The following is a 16,216-nucleotide window of genomic DNA, read 5'->3' on the forward strand; positions in this document are numbered from 1 at the left end:
TAGCGATTAGCGAGGGGACTGATAATCCTAGGAAAATGTGTCCCCATTCTTGTAATACATTCGGTGAGGGGACAGAAAATCCTAGGAAAATGTGTACCCATTCACCTGTAACACATTAAGCGAGGGGACAGAAAATCCTAGGAAAATGTGTCCCTTATCATATGTTTTAGTACTTATACATTCAGCGAGGGGACAGCAAATCCTAGGAAAATGTGTACCCATTCTCGTAATACATTCGGTGAGGGGACAGAAATTCCTAGGAAAATGTGTCCCCATTCTTGTAATACATTCAGCGAGGGGACTGAAAATCCCGGGAAAATGTGTCCCCATTCTCGTAATACATTAAGCGAGGGGACTGAAAATCCTAGGAAAATGTGTCCCCATTCACCTGTAACACATTAAACGAGGGGACAGAAAATCCTAGGAAAATGTGTACCCATTCATATGTTATAGTGCTTATAAATTCAGCAAAGGGGACAGAAATTCCTAGGAAAATGTGTCCCCATTCTTGTAACACATTCAGCGAGGGGACTGAAAATCCCGGGAAAATGTGTCCCCATTCTCGTAATACTTTAAGCGATTAAGCGAGGGGACTGAAAATCCTAGGAAAATGTGTCCCCATTCTTGTAATACATTCGGTGAGGGGACAGAAAATCCTAGGAAAATGTGTACCCATTCACCTGTAACACATTAAGCGAGGGGACAGAAAATCCTAGGAAAATGTGTCCCTTATCATATGTTTTAGTACTTATACATTCAGCGAGGGGACAGCAAATCCTAGGAAAATGTGTACCCATTCTCGTAATACATTCGGTGAGGGGACAGAAATTCCTAGGAAAATGTGTCCCCATTCTTGTAATACATTCAGCGAGGGGACTGAAAATCCCGGGAAAATGTGTCCCCATTCTCGTAATACATTAAGCGAGGGGACTGAAAATCCTAGGAAAATGTGTCCCCATTCACCTGTAACACATTAAACGAGGGGACAGAAAATCCTAGGAAAATGTGTCCCCATTCAACTGTTATACATTCAGCGAGGGGACAGAAATTCCTAGGAAAATGTGTCCCCATTCTTGTAATACATTCAATGAGGGGACAGGAAATCCTAGTGAAATGTGTCCCCATTCATATGTAATACGTATATTCAGCGATACATTCAGCGAGGGGACAGAAAATCCTAGGAAGATATGTCCCCATTCACCCGTATTGTATTTATTTGTTTTAGAAACATGCAAATTAGTGTCAAGTCGAGAAGCATGTTTTAAATATGACCACAGTAATAGCAGTTTACTTTTCGTTAAGGGGACATTAATCCCGAATACCTTTGGGGATATGTTTACTTGAAATCCCTACAAATGCCAAACTAATGAGCCTTTTTGTTCACTTAACGTTCATATTTTTAATGTTGTATTCCGAAATATGTCTTTAAGATGAAAAATATGGTTTCAAAAGAATAGCCATAGGAAGATCTGGGGGGACCGAAAATCTAATTTTCCCGTGAAAATGGGCCACCCATCTTTCAATTCCTACAAAAAGTATGTTGGTTTTTTAGACATTCACGTTAAAGATGTGCGTTACATTGAAAAACAGCTTTCGATGTTAAAATATAGCATATAATAGTCTTTGTTGCTGTGGGCCTTCGTACTTTTAGACCACGCCCACCAGCTTCAAATTGGACCAATGGGAGGAGGGGGACTGATTTTCCTGGGGGGACACAGAATCCTGGAACATCACCATCAGAGTGTCGTTTCATAAAAGAGGATGATAGAAAGGTTTTGTGATTGGTGCTTCCATCTTCTTACCAAAATTACAAACCAAAGATTCTGTGCATCATTTATAGGTTGACGGACACACTGTACTATAACTTCAGCAAAACCGACAACTTATAGCAAACATCAACATTTGCACACACATGTTTTCTCTTTGGCAGCGACAAGAAACAAGGTATCGGCTTCGCACCACTCAGAAGATACAAACAAGCCGTACCTTGTATCCTTTTGACCTCGGAGAATTCCACCGCGATCTCCCCCGCCAGACACTCCCCTGGTCTGTACACCTCCTTGTTTTTCTCGAAGACGATTCTGAAGACTCTGGGTTCCTCAGGGTCGGTACTTCTGCGGTTTAAGGTACCGTACTCGCACGCTACCGAAGCCATACCACAACACACCCTTAGCTTTCCGCGGAAAAATTGGCTACAGTGGGGAAGTCTTATTCCCAAGGTACACAGCCAAGTAGAGCAAACATTTTCCCAAACTCGCGTGCGTACGTGAAGCGGCGTGTATTATTAGCCCAGGAATTCACCTCCAGAGACGCCGGTATCTCTAACCCGGGTGCCTCGGGGGCTCTCTCCGGCCGTGTGTCATGGTTAGTTGACGTCCTCTGACGGACAATATGTTTCACATGATGGCTTCTGTATCAAAAGGCGTAACACTGAACTGAGTATTAAACTCGGTTAACCACCAACGTTTGTGTATACATTGACACTATTCAAAACATCATTGCTAATAGCATTAGGTGAAGGGATTCATAGCTGATTCATGTATGCCAGTCGTCTTCCCTTGACAAAAAGGTTATGTTTTATTAGTACCGTTTGCATACTAGTATTTTAAAGTTAGTCGAACAGCTCAACTCAGAAAGCTATGGGGAATTGCTACGACATTCGATACGTGGATTGGTCTTGACCTATGGAAAGAAAATCAATGTTTAATAGATTATTGGTCCACTAGTGATTTGATCTATACCTCTGCATTACCTGAAAATTCTGCTACCGCGCCCAAAATGACCAGGCATGTCCGTCAAAAGGATATCTTTAATAATCTTGAGATATATAGGTGCGAATGCACAAACACACACACACAGACAGACAAACACACACATATAGTGCTCCCGAATGAGGTGAACGTCCTCCCCGGAGGTAGTAACTAAAGACTAGTAGCAGTAGAGGTGGCGTTACTGCTAGGTGATGCGTACCATATAGGTGGTATCTCACTGCACTTGGGGCACCGGTGCGGCACTGCGGGATTCGAAAGATTAATCAACGAATGTCAGAGATAAAGAGCGAATTTTCTTACGTTTTGTGTTTTTGCTGTCTTCTAAGTCATACTTTTATGTATTACGTAATATCTTAATTATAAGAAATCGGAGAAAATAACACAACAATGCTGCAGTGAACGAACCCCGCAGTGCCACACCAGTGCACCAAGTGCATTGAGATACCACCTATAGCAGGCATGTTTTGATATGACACAGGTTTTATATCAGAGGGGGCAGCATTTGGTGACTGATAAAACTGATGTAGCAAGAACAGATACACACATTCCCACTGTGGCTCTTTAGGTTGGAATTCCAAGGACGTCTAGCATTTTTTTATCAAACTGAAACCAGCCGGCGCTCAGACGCACAGATAGACAACCTTCAAGCAGATGTAGGGTACGGGTCAACGTTCTACAGCGTGTTTTTGTCGGTACGTACGCCGTACAGACAAGAGCGAACAATAAAGAGTGTAAGCAACATGTATCAATATGCGTGTTTGGGAGGTGCACTAATAAAATATGAAGGTTAATTTATAAGTGTAGGAAAATGTGAAATACACCTACTGAAAGACACGGTAAATGGCACAAACATTGGAACTTATCATACCATATGTAACAACAGAACAACATTACCCAAAACAAATAGAGCAATATTCAATATTGCTTCTACCGCGGCCCCGACTCCATATCTGTCGACCTTATGTAATGCTATGCAAAAGAGAAGTCATGCCATAACAATATGAAATACACTATGCCACCATATTTCGTAATGATGTTAGACCAGTATACTAATGTAGATATTTTGTAGCTGTTAGTAATACGTTATTTACCATACATTGTACCTGATGCAATCGTTGTGCAATAAACTTGACTTGACTATACTTGTTTCTCCCGTACAAACCATTTTGTATTCTTTCGACAAAGCTTCTTGTAAGGACTACATAAATCACGTGGTTTTAACCCATGTGGCCTGTTGGTCTAGGGGTATGATTCTCGCTTTGGGTGCGAGAGGTCCCGGGTTCAAATCCCGGACAGGCCCTTATTTTGTGATCTTTTGTGTCTCTGACCAATACAAATTTGGTGGTAAATCCACCTTAGCAGTCTAGGTAACGGTTTTACACCAGAAGCCCTCCAGCACGACCATGTAGATACAGTTGAGTATGGATATATTATCTATTTTTGCAGGGTTGACAAAAGTTACATGGACTATGTTGAAATATTGGTTTCTGAAAAATGTGATTTTTGTTTTGATATTTTCGTGCCGAGAAAGGGTCAAGAAGAATACCACAACATGTATACTTTTACTTTTTCATTAAGCTATCATATGCTATGTCTATATTGTCCACAAAGACTCTTACATGTGGTGAGCAAGCTCCCGTCTGTTAAATTAAAGTTATAATCCTCATAATCCCATGCGATTGACATAACGCAACATAGCATGACGCTTCACTGTTTGAGGAACAACTATTTTTTAAAGATCTTTTCTTTTCAGGGTTTTGAACCCAAATCCCTTACATGTGTACTTGTTAACTTCCAGTATTTGAAAGCCGACAATCAGTCGCTCGGCCAGAGCAGAAGATTGGGCTTCCTCGGCACTGTAAGCTTCAACCCCCGTCTGTCCGACTATATCCACTTGGTGAGTTTTGCCCCCCTTAATTAGTGAAATCTTTATTGACACGACAAAAGTACAGCAACTTTCGTCAGGTCTACATGTATAACAGCTGCTTATACAGTGACAACTATATATGGATATCTATAGGTATGAATAAGTCAACATACAGGGTCTAGCATTTCATTTACACTATTGGTTCTACAGTATTAGCATTCGTGGATATATTTTCCTACTTAACTTGTTAGATTAACAGTCCTGTTGCTATACAGAGCTTTCCCCGAGGGACTGAGACAAGAGTTCCTCGGTGATATGTTTGCCCTGGTGCCGAAAAGCTGGCCTGCGTTAGGCTTGTAAGCCGTGGATTCCCGGTTACAAAGCCTACGCATGGTGGCACACAATAGGTGGGATATCGCATGTCGGGTTGCGCGTCCCGTTGCTAGGCAAGCCGTGGCACCTAGCGACAGCCTTTTCACTCGCGGCGACCTGTGACCCCCATACACCTGTCCTTCCGTCTGGTTTGGCAAATCCGGACGGTAGTTCCCAGTAGTCTTATACCTGTAGATTGTACATCACACAGCACAAGAGGAATGGCAAGGTAAGTAGTATATATCCGAATCGTTGAGTTGACTTGATCTTTGTATGTTGTGACAGGAAGTTTAAGTGACGGGCGTTGTCGGAAGAAGGGTACCGTATTTGCATGGCTACCTGTCTAAGTATATAACCTTTCAAATGTTGGTCGTGTTACTAAGCTTGATATAGCCTTATGTTCAGTTGTGACAGTGTTTACAGGGGTTTGAATTTGTTTATGAAAAGTCTCGAAAATCACCAAGATCTATGTAGTAACATAGTTAGCTTGGGACGACAATACGTGATTCCCCGGACCCGCGCAGATTGACCATGTTTGTGCATGGTGTTGTCCGGATTCAGCGTGTATTCTATATCAATATGCCCCAGTTTGTTCGCCAAAAGGTCACTCAGAAATTTCCTCAGTCACGATCTCTTTCGCCAAAACCTTGCGTCAGAAAGATCTGGCTTTAAACCATTCGACACTTTGTTTGAAAAACGTGTGAAAAATTACTGTAATTTGTACCGTGTTTGATGGCCGTATTGTATAGTCTGAACATTTCCCTTGGGAACAGTCTTTGTCTTGTACGGCCTGCATTGTAATACAACTGCTTTGAGTGAAAACACGGGTAAACTGGACTTTGCTTCAAAGACAAATACGTTGGAACCGAGTGAACTTTCAGTCGCACTGAAGTGTTGGGTAAATTTCCGTTCTATTTGAGCTGTTGCGGGGCTGGGCACTTTTTAGTTGTTAGTCGTGGGGGTAACTTTTCAGTCAGCTGTTGAGTAAACAAAGGTAGGTGTCATATTATCCGAGTCAAACTCTACCTTGGTAGTCAAGATACTGTCTTATATGGCTACACAGGAAAACTAGGATTTTGCAACTACGTGCAATTCTGACCACCTCTCTTTTAAAACTGAAGTGGGCGTCGTATAGGTCGAACGTGATGTTTTGATTCGAACATTGATAGGGGGTAAACAATAATGTTGTTACATATACTATTGTTCAAAGGTGGAAATGGGTGAACGACGTCTACCTTTAGACTAGGAATGTAATACTTCTCACTGTATGTGTATTCTGGCGTACGAAAGTTGTGCCTAATGGATCTGGTCATGTCCGTCACACAATCGTCGTACGATTGCACACCGATGGCGATCTTGGGATAGTCGTGCACGTGTTGTACGCATTCCAGCTGTGATGTTACGGAAAATACTGTCTGAGATTCTTGTCGGTGTTTGGTTCTGTCAAAGCCTGCTTGCAAAGTTCTACGACACAAAAATCGCACGACGACCTTACGTAAATTATAACATGGGATGACCATTTTTTAACCAAACTTGACTTTCTCACAGGTGACAATGTGAGGTTACCGTCGCAAAGCATACATCCACAATGTTCAAAGCTGCTACACCAATAGGTCGCGGGTAAGTCTTTCCACTTAGAACTTACTCGCACACTCTAACGTTACCATATTCACATTTATACACATATCATAAATCCAAGGTTGCAATGTAGTATACGTATACAGCTCAAACGACATACAGCACAAGTTGGTTTACAACGTAGATATATATTCTATTCCAGACTCTTGCTAAGTTTTGCCGTTTTTACCTTTGGCTATATGTGTTTACGTGTTCTGCATTTTCTATGTATTGATCTGTGTCGTTTCAAACGCTAGGATTTGTATGTATTCTTATCTTAGATTAAATTTGTTCTCTTTCAACTGTGCTTGTTGGGTATTCTTGTGTTGTTATCTATATCTCTGTGGTCAACCATCACCAGAATCTTGCAATGTACTGTCACAGTTTTTACTGGTAAAAAATCTGAATACATACAAATAACTATCATATACCCAACCTTCAGCTCTCGGGCGTCCACGGCCCCAGCTGCACCGGGTACCACACTGTCGTCGGGGAGATCTTCTCAGCTGGGATCACAGGTGGGGACAGCCCGCCGGCTATTCACGGTGAGTCAAGTGTGACCCGCCTTCCGAATCATTCCACCAAGGTAACCCCACGCCAAGTAACAACGTGGATACTCTTAAGAGTCGTATGGCTGTGATAGCTAGGAGGTAGTTTTTCTCCAAACAGAGGTTGTTTCTCTCCAACCAAGCTCCGGCTGATGTTAGGCCGTGAGACATCAAGAAAGAGTACAAAATAGAAAGTCAGATAAAAACGACCAAAAAAACGTTTTAAAAAACCCGGAGCCTATTTTAAACCTCTACATGGCGAGTAGGAGGTAGTGTCATCGACATCGGTATTCGCTCCTGACGTCATCACTGTGTCCTCCGCCATATTGGTGTCTCTATTTACATTTCATGGAACCATTTCATGCTTAGGCTTCGTCGGACATTACACAAAACTTTTCGAGTAATCACCATTAATTGTTTAAGGCTCAAAGTAGAGAGATCTAGAGAATATTGAAGGAATGCTTGAAAACTTGTCGATTAAGTACATATCTGTGCACCCAACGGATTCAAATAGGCACACCAGAATGGCGGCCTGCACCGACTGCTTCATTGATAAGGCAAGTGTGCCATGTCATATTAAAGTGGCAGCAGTTGTGCGACTATATTTCCTAAAATGTGTCTGCATGTATGTTTTACTATGATACCAATCGTAAACATCCGATTCTGATTAGCACTTTATGAGCGGACAAGCCCAAGCTGTTGTCGGTATCTGGAGAATGTAGGACAGTGATGTAGGAAGCAATCGATGGGGATATGCCGGCCATGTTAGCCTGGAATCCAGCCGTGTTGTGCTTTGGTCGCTCCCCAAAGGTACGCTTCCTGCCAACTGCTGGATTCCAGGCTAGGCCATGTTGGAACGAAGTAATCTCCAAGCAGATCGATCTGTCGGTGGCAAGGACGAAAATATACAAAGGGCCGACCAATAGACCTGTTAGACAATGGTTCCCCGTTTGTATTCTGCCTTGACACAGATATATCTGCTTGGAGATTAGCAAAGAAGAACTGTGAGGAAATGGAGGGTCATGGTTCGATGTACACATGCGTAGCGAAATGCATCATCGTTAATAAGTCAATAGTGAGGGCCTCTGAGACCTAATAAAACATGTAACTTTAAAAAGCATGGTCTCGACGAGAACTGTTAAGAAGTTAGAGGCCTTCACCTTTGACAAATTACCCACAATGCATCCAGCCGCGCACGTGTACTTAGAACCTCATTCTTCTTTTGCACACCGTAACTTTACATCTGATCTACTGAGTCCTAGTTGTATGGTTCCCAGTGATGATTGCTGTTCGTAAGTAATTCTATACTAGCTATGTGGAATTTGACTATTCCTGATACCTATGTTTGTACTTTGTGTATCATAGCTTCCCTTGAAATCGGTTTGACTAAAACGAGTAGTTTATAAGATATATCAGGAGATTAATATATCATGGCATAATGTTTACCGTTTTTTCCAGCCAAACCAAAGAGTGAGGTTTCCAGTGATTCCTGCGTCCTACGGTCCGACTCCACCCAGCTCTGCGTCTTTCAGTCCTCCTGGCTCCAGTCAGTTTTCCCCGCCCAGGTCCAAACCGGCCACCCCGAAAATTGCCTTCCAACAAATCACGCCACCCGGATCCAAACAGCTGTCTCCACCTGGATCTTACCAGGTGACTCCACCTGGATCCAAACAGGTGACCCCACCTGGATCCAAACAGGTGACCCCACCTGGATCCAAACAGGTGACCCCACCTGGATCCAAACCTGCTAGTCCCCCTGCTAAATCGGCGTCAGCTGACTTGGATCTCCCGTCCAGCAGGACGACGCCTGGACGCCGGCAATCGCTGGATGACTTCTTCCCCAAGAAACCACGTGAGTGTCGAACAAAACAAACACAAAATAAGCAGCAAGGGCATAATAGCAACAGCAGAGACCCTTCTCCCCAGAGAAATAAAGACAAATGAATGATCCACTTGATCTCTGTTATATACTTTGTCTGACCCTTGCCTCTTCCCTCATGACCTCAATGAAAAGCGGCCTGCAGGCCGATTTGAGCTTTCATGAATAAATAAAGGTTCAAACAAACAAACAAACAAGAATTTATTACTTTTATCCAACTCAAAGAATATCAATGGTCTTCGTCACGAATTCAGTACACTCTCTTCGATCTTTGGTCTATGAAAGGTGACGTCACGAGTGGGTCAAAAGTTACCGGAAGCCGATACCTACCCCGGTCTCGGTTCAACGTTGGCCGATGGGCCCCAAAGTATTTCCCTAATGGTGGATAAAAGTAATAAATTTTCAGTAGGTAATAAACCAATGTAGATCAGCTTTCATGCCAATCATCAACCGCCATGATTATTATTCAGCTTATGAATCCAAGTATAGACACAATGGGACAAGCGGCAAAGTTGACCAACGACCGTTTGATAAGTAGAATCGAAGTTCTTATGTGCTTTAGCAAACAAAAACCATTGTCATCCAGGCCATTCGAGTATCATAGTGTGAAGTTTTCATCCCTTTCTTTCCCCCAGAGATATTTTGGTACGACAGGTACGGTTTCCCCAAGCACCTTGAGGTGAAGAAGTGCCGCCGCTCCCACACAGTGGACCTGCTGTCGGACTCCACACAAGTGTTCCCCGAGGCTTACATCTTCCAGCCGTACTTGTGTAAGTACTTCACATCTTTTAAACTGTGTGATCCTTTGTGGCATACAGTCATCTTCATATGTAAAACAGTAAACTTCACTCTGTTAAATGTTCTCTTCTGCCTCATGGAAAGAATCTGACAAATATTCAACCTAAACAGGGGACCCTAAAAACAGGAGCGTCGTTTTTCTGTGTACTTGTTCAGGATCGTACGTTCGATGTTTCTTTTCGGTCACCATGACAACGGTCGTGGCATGCTCCATTTAGGAAGAGGGGTATTCAGACGTCAGCATGCTCCACGGAACACTGAGTTCGAACATTCGATACTAGTGGTCACTTCCAACTCAATGACCTCAAACGACCTCACTCTGCTACTAGTGACGTCAATCTGTTTTCCCGATGCATGTCTTTACTATTCTAATGCTAAATGTTAATGTATTGTGCAGTTAACAGGAAAGACGGCAGAATCCATCCTCCCGGAAGTACAGAGTATGACTCTAGGTTCAAGTGGGTACCCTCCCCCTTCTACCGACAGCACTGGTTCCAGATGAAACTGGTCGAGAGAGCAAAAAGTAGGTCTTTTTATCTTTGATAAGCGACATTTAGGTTGACATACAACATGTTTGCCTCTCTATGTCATTGAATAAAAAGAGATAATTATCATATATGCAAACGTGAATTGTTACTTATACATTGTTCTGAAGCAAGTTTCAGTGTAATTTGCAGTACAATATTTGGACTTTCGGAAGGGACGTAGAATTGGTGTCCTGTGTTAGAGGAGGTGCGTCAAGCACGTAAACAACCTCATTACTCAGATTGGGTAGCGTTATCTATTGGCTGCTTCAATACACCAAGGTGAATTATCTTAACCAGTGAGAAACAGCTCTTCATTGTGGTAACGTAGTTAGATTCCTTAGGGGGTAAATTGCTGATGTCTTTAGCTAGAACAAACCACAAGCGGCGCTGACGTTTCTTTATTCTTTTTTTCTTATCATTAAGATCCCCCACGACATCCTTGGTCACCTTCCACGATAGTGGAGTCCGTTCAGGATGGAGCACCTGCTGCTCTGACGTCACCTGCAGAAACATGCTGCGCCGCAAGAGGTCGCTGGAGTTGGATCTGCAGGACCAGCCACGCCACAAGAGGTCGCTGTTGTTGCAGCGCCCACTGTGGTGGCCACACCGCAGGAACTGGCGGTGGCCACGCAGAGGTGTTCGACATAACAACAGTATCACAGACAACAGACGCAATGTAGAAAAAAAACTCCGAAAAGAAGGTCCACGCAATTTGAAACAAGATGCTAGGTGACCCAAAACTATGTCACTTCTTTCCGAGACAAAAAGCTAGTAACCAACCGAAAAACCATGACCCTAACATATCCAGAAAGATCCAGAACATGAGATATCAAAACCGGAATTTTTGCTGGACTACCACAGAGAGCCGCTTGTTGGTCCATATTTGAACTTGTTTTTTTATTGACTGCAATTCCAAGACTTATTGTAATGCAGCGTCTCTAATTTTGCTGCCTATTATCACGAACAAGTTTCCCAACGATTCTTAGAAAGAAATTAGATAATGTTACCTTGTATCTTTTGGTACATATTTTAAGTAGAGCGAGAAACATGTACGTAGCTTTAGACATGCATGAACTTTGCATGATTAGTGTTTGTTTTTTCGGTGATCGGTCGTTGGTGGTGGTGTTGTATTTACAACTGTACATTAAAATTGGAACATGATGCTCGTGAGTTTGTTTTTATTTCACTCAAACGAATCCCATTAACTGTAGCTGGAGTGTAAAAAAACATTCAATTTGATTCATCGATATTGCAACCCAACGGATCCGGATGTAAATAGAAACACCAACATGGCGGCCAGCACCGGCTGCTTCATTGATATGTAAAGCGGGCCATGTCGTGACGGCAGTTGGGCGACTACATTTGCTCAAATGTGTCTGCATGGATGTTTTACTATGATACCAATCGTAAACATCTTTTAAACTCTGTCGGTATACAGTCATCTTCACGTATAGGACAGTAAAACTCGCTGTGTTTAATTTTCTCTTTGTGCCCTTCAATCATTTTGTTACAAATAAAAGAACAACTTAAGCATTCAGCAACATGAACAATAGAACATGTGACTCAGATAATGGGTAAAATGTCACTGGCTACAACTTTGATTTTTAACAAATTACAAATTCCTTAGTTGACGTTAAGTAAAAAAAAACCCTGTAACATTCTCTCATACATTCAATGATGTTGATGTCAAGGGCAAGCGATGTCTCTTCTGACTATGACAGTAACAAGTCGACATTATCAATTAGATAAAAAAAGGGCATCTAGAACGACCTCAGCAACTTGGCAACGCGTGTTGAGGAAAATAGCCTATGACGCAAAGCTTACTATAACCATGCTAAACTTATCTTTCTGAAAGGGGGTGTTCAAAATTGTGTCTCACTCCAAATTCTCGAACAAATCTTTCTGCAATGCTAACACTTTCCGTTGGAGGTCCTTGTTGTCGGGCCGTAGTCGCAAAGCCGCCTCGTAGGCCTTTCTGGCGGTTACCAGGTCACCTTGGAACTGTTTTAATTTTCCGAACTGTTCATATAAATGCACAGACGATCTGTGTATATCCATGGCTTCCACAAGGCACGTCTCCGCCTCAGCTATGCGTCCCTGCATGCACAGTGCATCACTGATCCCTAGGTGCCTATTTCAGAACACAGGAGGACATAAAAATAGGCAGTGAATGGCCCGAGTATCACGTGTAGTCGTGTTTTTTACATGTTCACCGCCATGTTGGTGTCCGTATTTGAATTTCTGTGTATCATAGCTAAAGCTTTTTTGCATCATAGCTAAAGCTTTTTCGACCCTCTCAATTGCCACTTTAAGATATACAGAGCCCATAGAAGATAACACCAGGAGCATACTTCAAGTGCTGTACTGTGCGCTTGGACAGGTATCCATTGAAATGTAAATAGGGACACCAACATGGGGATCAACACCTGCCTGCACAATAGACATAGAAAGTGCGTGGAAATTCTTTATAAATTTTTAGTTTGTGGTTGTTTTCTGTCTTCAATAGAATATTGTATTACTATTCCGCAATCAAATGTACGACTACGACCCTCCTTGCTTTAGCGGAATCACAATTTTATGACATCAAGATTTCCATAGACAGGAAAACAACGAAAAAGATTGTTTCATTGAAGTTGTTAAGTCTTTCCCCAAAACATTAGTTATAGAGCATTGCCCATGTCCGCATCTGCAGCCATTTTGGTCACACAATGAAATGGCCACACTAGGGCTGGGTATCGGTACAGCGTACCGGTATAAAACCGGTTTTTCTTATTGGACCGGTCCAAAAAAAATTAGGTGGACCGGATGTTGGACCGATTAGAAAATTTACATATTATTTTATCAGGCATTCACACGTTTTGGCGCTTGCAGTTGGAAGAAAATGACAAGAGTGAAGTAGAGTAGAGTTTATAGTAATTTCTACCAAGGTTTACAGTCAATCGTACAGGTGCAGTTAGCGTTGTAGGATTTTAAAACGCCAGTGTAAGTCTAATACTCCGCCAAACAGATTTCTTTGTAGTGAAATGGACCATTGGTATGAGTCATACTGAATCAGGTCCAGGTTCAGGTCCGGACCTGGACCTGATCCTTTGGACCTGAACCGGACCTGGACCTGAATTTTCTGTACCGGTACCCAGCCCTAGGCCACACGATTGTGACAGCACTGTATACAGCAAGTCCACTAGTCCACCAGGAATGTGTTCACCTAGCAAACTCTTTCCTTGTGAGTGCTAAGCTATAAGGGCTAAGCAGGAGTACCGTTTTTGTAGTCTTTCATACGACTCAGTCGGGCTCGAACCAGGACCTATATGGAAGGCGAGCTGTCTACTCACTATACACTACAGTGGTACCGGCGTCTTTAAAGCATTAGCATTATCTTACATAGCTTGGCTCTGTTTAACTTACACCCGGATGTTGAAACGATCCACCGCGAGAGCTGCCCTAAAGTTCTCCAAGGCAGCTTGGTAGTTACCGTCCCTCAAGTAGAGCATCCCAACAGCGAAGTCAGGGAAGGGGTTTCCGTAGTAATGCAAGTTGTTGACTCTAAGCGCGTCCGTCCCCCTGCGGATGTCTTCTTCTGATTCAAGTTTCCTAATGGCCTCCATGAATTGGATTTCGCAGGGTACTGGAGTCAAATGGTTGTCCCTGAAGGCCACTGCTATCGTTTCTCCCACATTCACAACACTATGATGGAAATCTGTGGAGGAAAAGGCACCTAACTTCAACAGTGTAACAGTGGGGTTCAAGCGCTGCCAAACTGACCACGCCAACAGTTCTGACCTTTTGGCGTTGTGGTTTGCACGTTGAATTTGTGATCTGCCGGCCAGGGTTCGATCCCGGGTGTCGGCATGTTGTTTCTTTCTGTTTCTTCTCCCCTGCTGTTTCAACAGCAGCCGACTTGAAGATTTGTTTACACATTGAAAATTCAACGAAATACAATGCATTACTGCTTTTGTCCTATCGCTCAGCTACAAGTCAACTATCAAACGTTACGTATACGTCTCGATTTATTTTGAGTAGCCCCATGTTTCAAACGACCTACCTTGGGGGATGTAAACTATATCCCCAGCCTCCTGCGTGCACTCTAGCGGGCGCTTGTTGGGCGGCAACAACTTGTGCACATACTCCACCCAATCCGCTGACTCGTAAAAGTGCATACCAGGTGGAAATGCCGACCGGTTATACACATACCAGTGCTTCTCTCCAAACACCACGCCGTTCCAAGCGTCGCCGTGTGCGTGCCAACCAAGTCCCAGGCCGGATCTACCTAGAAACAGCAACCCTGCCGGTCTTCGAAAGTACTGAAGGTATTCGGGTGGATAGATCTTGTCCTGCAGCTCTCCGTACTTCAGTAGCTTGTCGTCGGCTAAGTAGGTTGTGCCCAAAGACGAGGCATTGACCTTATCCATGTGGACGTGGACGTAGTCTTTTATGGCAATCATCTCCTCCGCCTCCCCACCATGGGAGTTGATGGTATCGCTGTACCCATACACAGCCATGTGGTCCCCATATTTCCCGACAAGCCCCGCACGCGTCCAAGTTTCTGTGTCCGTCCATTCTTCGGCACCGCCAGAAAATTTCAGCAGCAAGGGCTCTTTGCCTTGGTAAGTCTCTTGAAATTCTGTTTTGGTGAGGTTGTTAGCATATCTAATGTCAAAGTCACAGTTGGGTTCTCCTGATAACTTGTGCCGTGTTGCAGCAGAACGTCGCCAGCCGCCAGCCAATGGCAGTTCTTCTGGATCAGATCCAGAGGTTTGATCGTGACTGTGTTGACCTACGTCACTGTCGTCGCCACGGTGATGTTGGGTATTCATAATTTGGCGTTTGTTTAGTTTCTTCGTTTCCTATAAGAAAGAGAATTGTTATTTCGTGTTATCATAATCGCTATGCCTATTAAATCCCATTCACCCAGAAATCACGGGACGTCTTTCTTAATAGTAGGTTTCTTTGAGTAGGTTTTGAAAAACGCCATGAGCTTGATAGAAAGCTGGTCTAGAATTTGTAAAATCTGTAAGTGGAATTGCCATTCAGAGTACGTAAGACGCAGTTTTTTTATGTATACTACACACTGTACCGCCCAACATTTGCCTTGCTGGGTTCTGCGGCACCGCGCGTAGTCATCAGGAAAACCATGTCTTAAGTATCCTGCCTGGCAATGCTTTATAGTCTCACATGGATAGTCTTCTGGTATACATTCTTCACCAGCATCCTAAAGAATGGTGTTGATAGTTCTTTAATAGTGAAATGAGGTTATAGGTGTTACTGAAATAAGTTTTTCAGGCGTGCTGATAGCAATTCAGCACCAAGGCCGCCAACCGTTTTTTTTTTCGACCAAATTGTTCCGTACAGATTCTCGTACACACCAGGCTATAATGTATAGCAAAGGAGACGCCATGTACTAGTATCAGACGTAGGAACTTGTCGTTAAGGTTTGTCCAGCGAATGGAAAAAAAGACGTATCGTATTAGCTTGTCCACGACCGTTGCTAGCATACATATATATATCCATCAGCCATTCCTGACGCCACCTTCATTGGCTTAAAATAACACCCCTACTAGATACAGCTATACCAATTATTGGCTGAATCGCTAATTCTGATTGACAGCCACGAATTGTTTATTGTTTATTGTTCATTCACTCCTTTAGTTGTTAACATAACAATGCAGCAACTAATCTTCCAGGAGTAATACACATAAAACACATACAGTTTGCAACATACACACATACAACATGTCAATAAAAAATCATTAAACAAAAACATATGTGCCTTATCCAATAATCATCAATCATCCAGCCCCTCATGTGTCTTTAGCTAAGTCTCGCATATGTTTCACCAG

The 16,216-nt window shown here is 43.0% G+C and overlaps 4 protein-coding genes and 1 non-coding gene across 7 annotated transcripts in view; 2 read left to right on the forward strand and 3 right to left on the reverse strand.

Annotated features, from left to right (window-relative positions):
• The window catches only part of LOC118409719 (arrestin domain-containing protein 3-like), a 10,344-nt gene extending 7,936 nt beyond the window's left edge, over nt 1-2,408 (reverse strand). Inside the window, exon 1 of the mRNA XM_035810988.1 lies at nt 1,987-2,408. Coding sequence (XP_035666881.1) covers nt 1,987-2,155 — 169 coding nt within the window. The 5' untranslated portion in view covers nt 2,156-2,408. The remainder of the gene's footprint in view (nt 1-1,986) is intronic.
• Nucleotides 1-16,216, reverse strand: part of LOC118409729 (3-oxoacyl-[acyl-carrier-protein] reductase FabG-like) — an 876,245-nt gene that overhangs the window by 466,631 nt on the left and 393,398 nt on the right. The window lies entirely within an intron of this gene.
• On the forward strand, nt 4,000-4,071 carry Trnap-ugg. The gene has a single exon. It is a non-coding gene; the product is annotated as a tRNA-Pro (tRNA).
• Nucleotides 4,612-11,340, forward strand: LOC118409723. Of its 3 annotated transcripts, none has more exons than XM_035810997.1 (7): nt 4,612-4,668; nt 6,559-6,630; nt 7,070-7,172; nt 8,634-9,027; nt 9,690-9,824; nt 10,250-10,375; nt 10,803-11,340. In XM_035810997.1, exons 2-7 carry the CDS (start codon nt 6,599-6,601, stop codon nt 11,057-11,059), a joined length of 1,047 nt encoding a protein of 348 aa, XP_035666890.1. In that variant the 5' UTR covers nt 4,612-4,668; nt 6,559-6,598; the 3' UTR covers nt 11,060-11,340. The 3 variants fall into 3 exon arrangements, with proteins under 3 accessions (XP_035666890.1, XP_035666888.1, XP_035666889.1); XM_035810995.1 differs by lacking the exon at nt 4,612-4,668 and adding an exon at nt 5,089-5,239; XM_035810996.1 differs by lacking the exon at nt 4,612-4,668 and adding an exon at nt 5,770-6,004.
• LOC118409716 (jmjC domain-containing protein 8-like) lies at nt 11,594-15,238 on the reverse strand. The gene is made up of 3 exons (XM_035810985.1): nt 14,422-15,238; nt 13,785-14,076; nt 11,594-12,510 (listed from the first exon to the last, which is right to left on the reverse strand). Exons 1-3 carry the CDS (start codon nt 15,191-15,193, stop codon nt 12,255-12,257), a joined length of 1,320 nt encoding a protein of 439 aa, XP_035666878.1. The 5' UTR covers nt 15,194-15,238; the 3' UTR covers nt 11,594-12,254.

The sequence above is a fragment of the Branchiostoma floridae genome, chromosome 2, assembly GCF_000003815.2.
Source record: "Branchiostoma floridae strain S238N-H82 chromosome 2, Bfl_VNyyK, whole genome shotgun sequence".
Classification (NCBI taxonomy): domain Eukaryota; kingdom Metazoa; phylum Chordata; class Leptocardii; order Amphioxiformes; family Branchiostomatidae; genus Branchiostoma; species Branchiostoma floridae.

Bases quoted from the DNA above. Each gene is read 5' to 3' on its own strand.
- LOC118409723 (XM_035810997.1), top strand. From the start codon at position 6,599: ATGTTCAAAGCTGCTACACCAATAGGTCGCGG. The intron at 9,028-9,689 runs GTGAGTGTCGAA...TCTTTCCCCCAG, and splicing joins CTTCTTCCCCAAGAAACCAC to AGATATTTTGGTACGACAGG. The intron at 9,825-10,249 runs GTAAGTACTTCA...TGTATTGTGCAG, and splicing joins CATCTTCCAGCCGTACTTGT to TTAACAGGAAAGACGGCAGA.
- LOC118409716 (XM_035810985.1), bottom strand. From the start codon at position 15,193: ATGAATACCCAACATCACCGTGGCGACGACAGTGACGTAGGTCAACAC. The intron at 14,077-14,421 runs GTAGGTCGTTTG...TTTCCTCCACAG, and splicing joins TATAGTTTACATCCCCCAAG to ATTTCCATCATAGTGTTGTG. The intron at 12,511-13,784 runs GTAAGTTAAACA...GTTCTGAAATAG, and splicing joins GATCGTTTCAACATCCGGGT to GCACCTAGGGATCAGTGATG.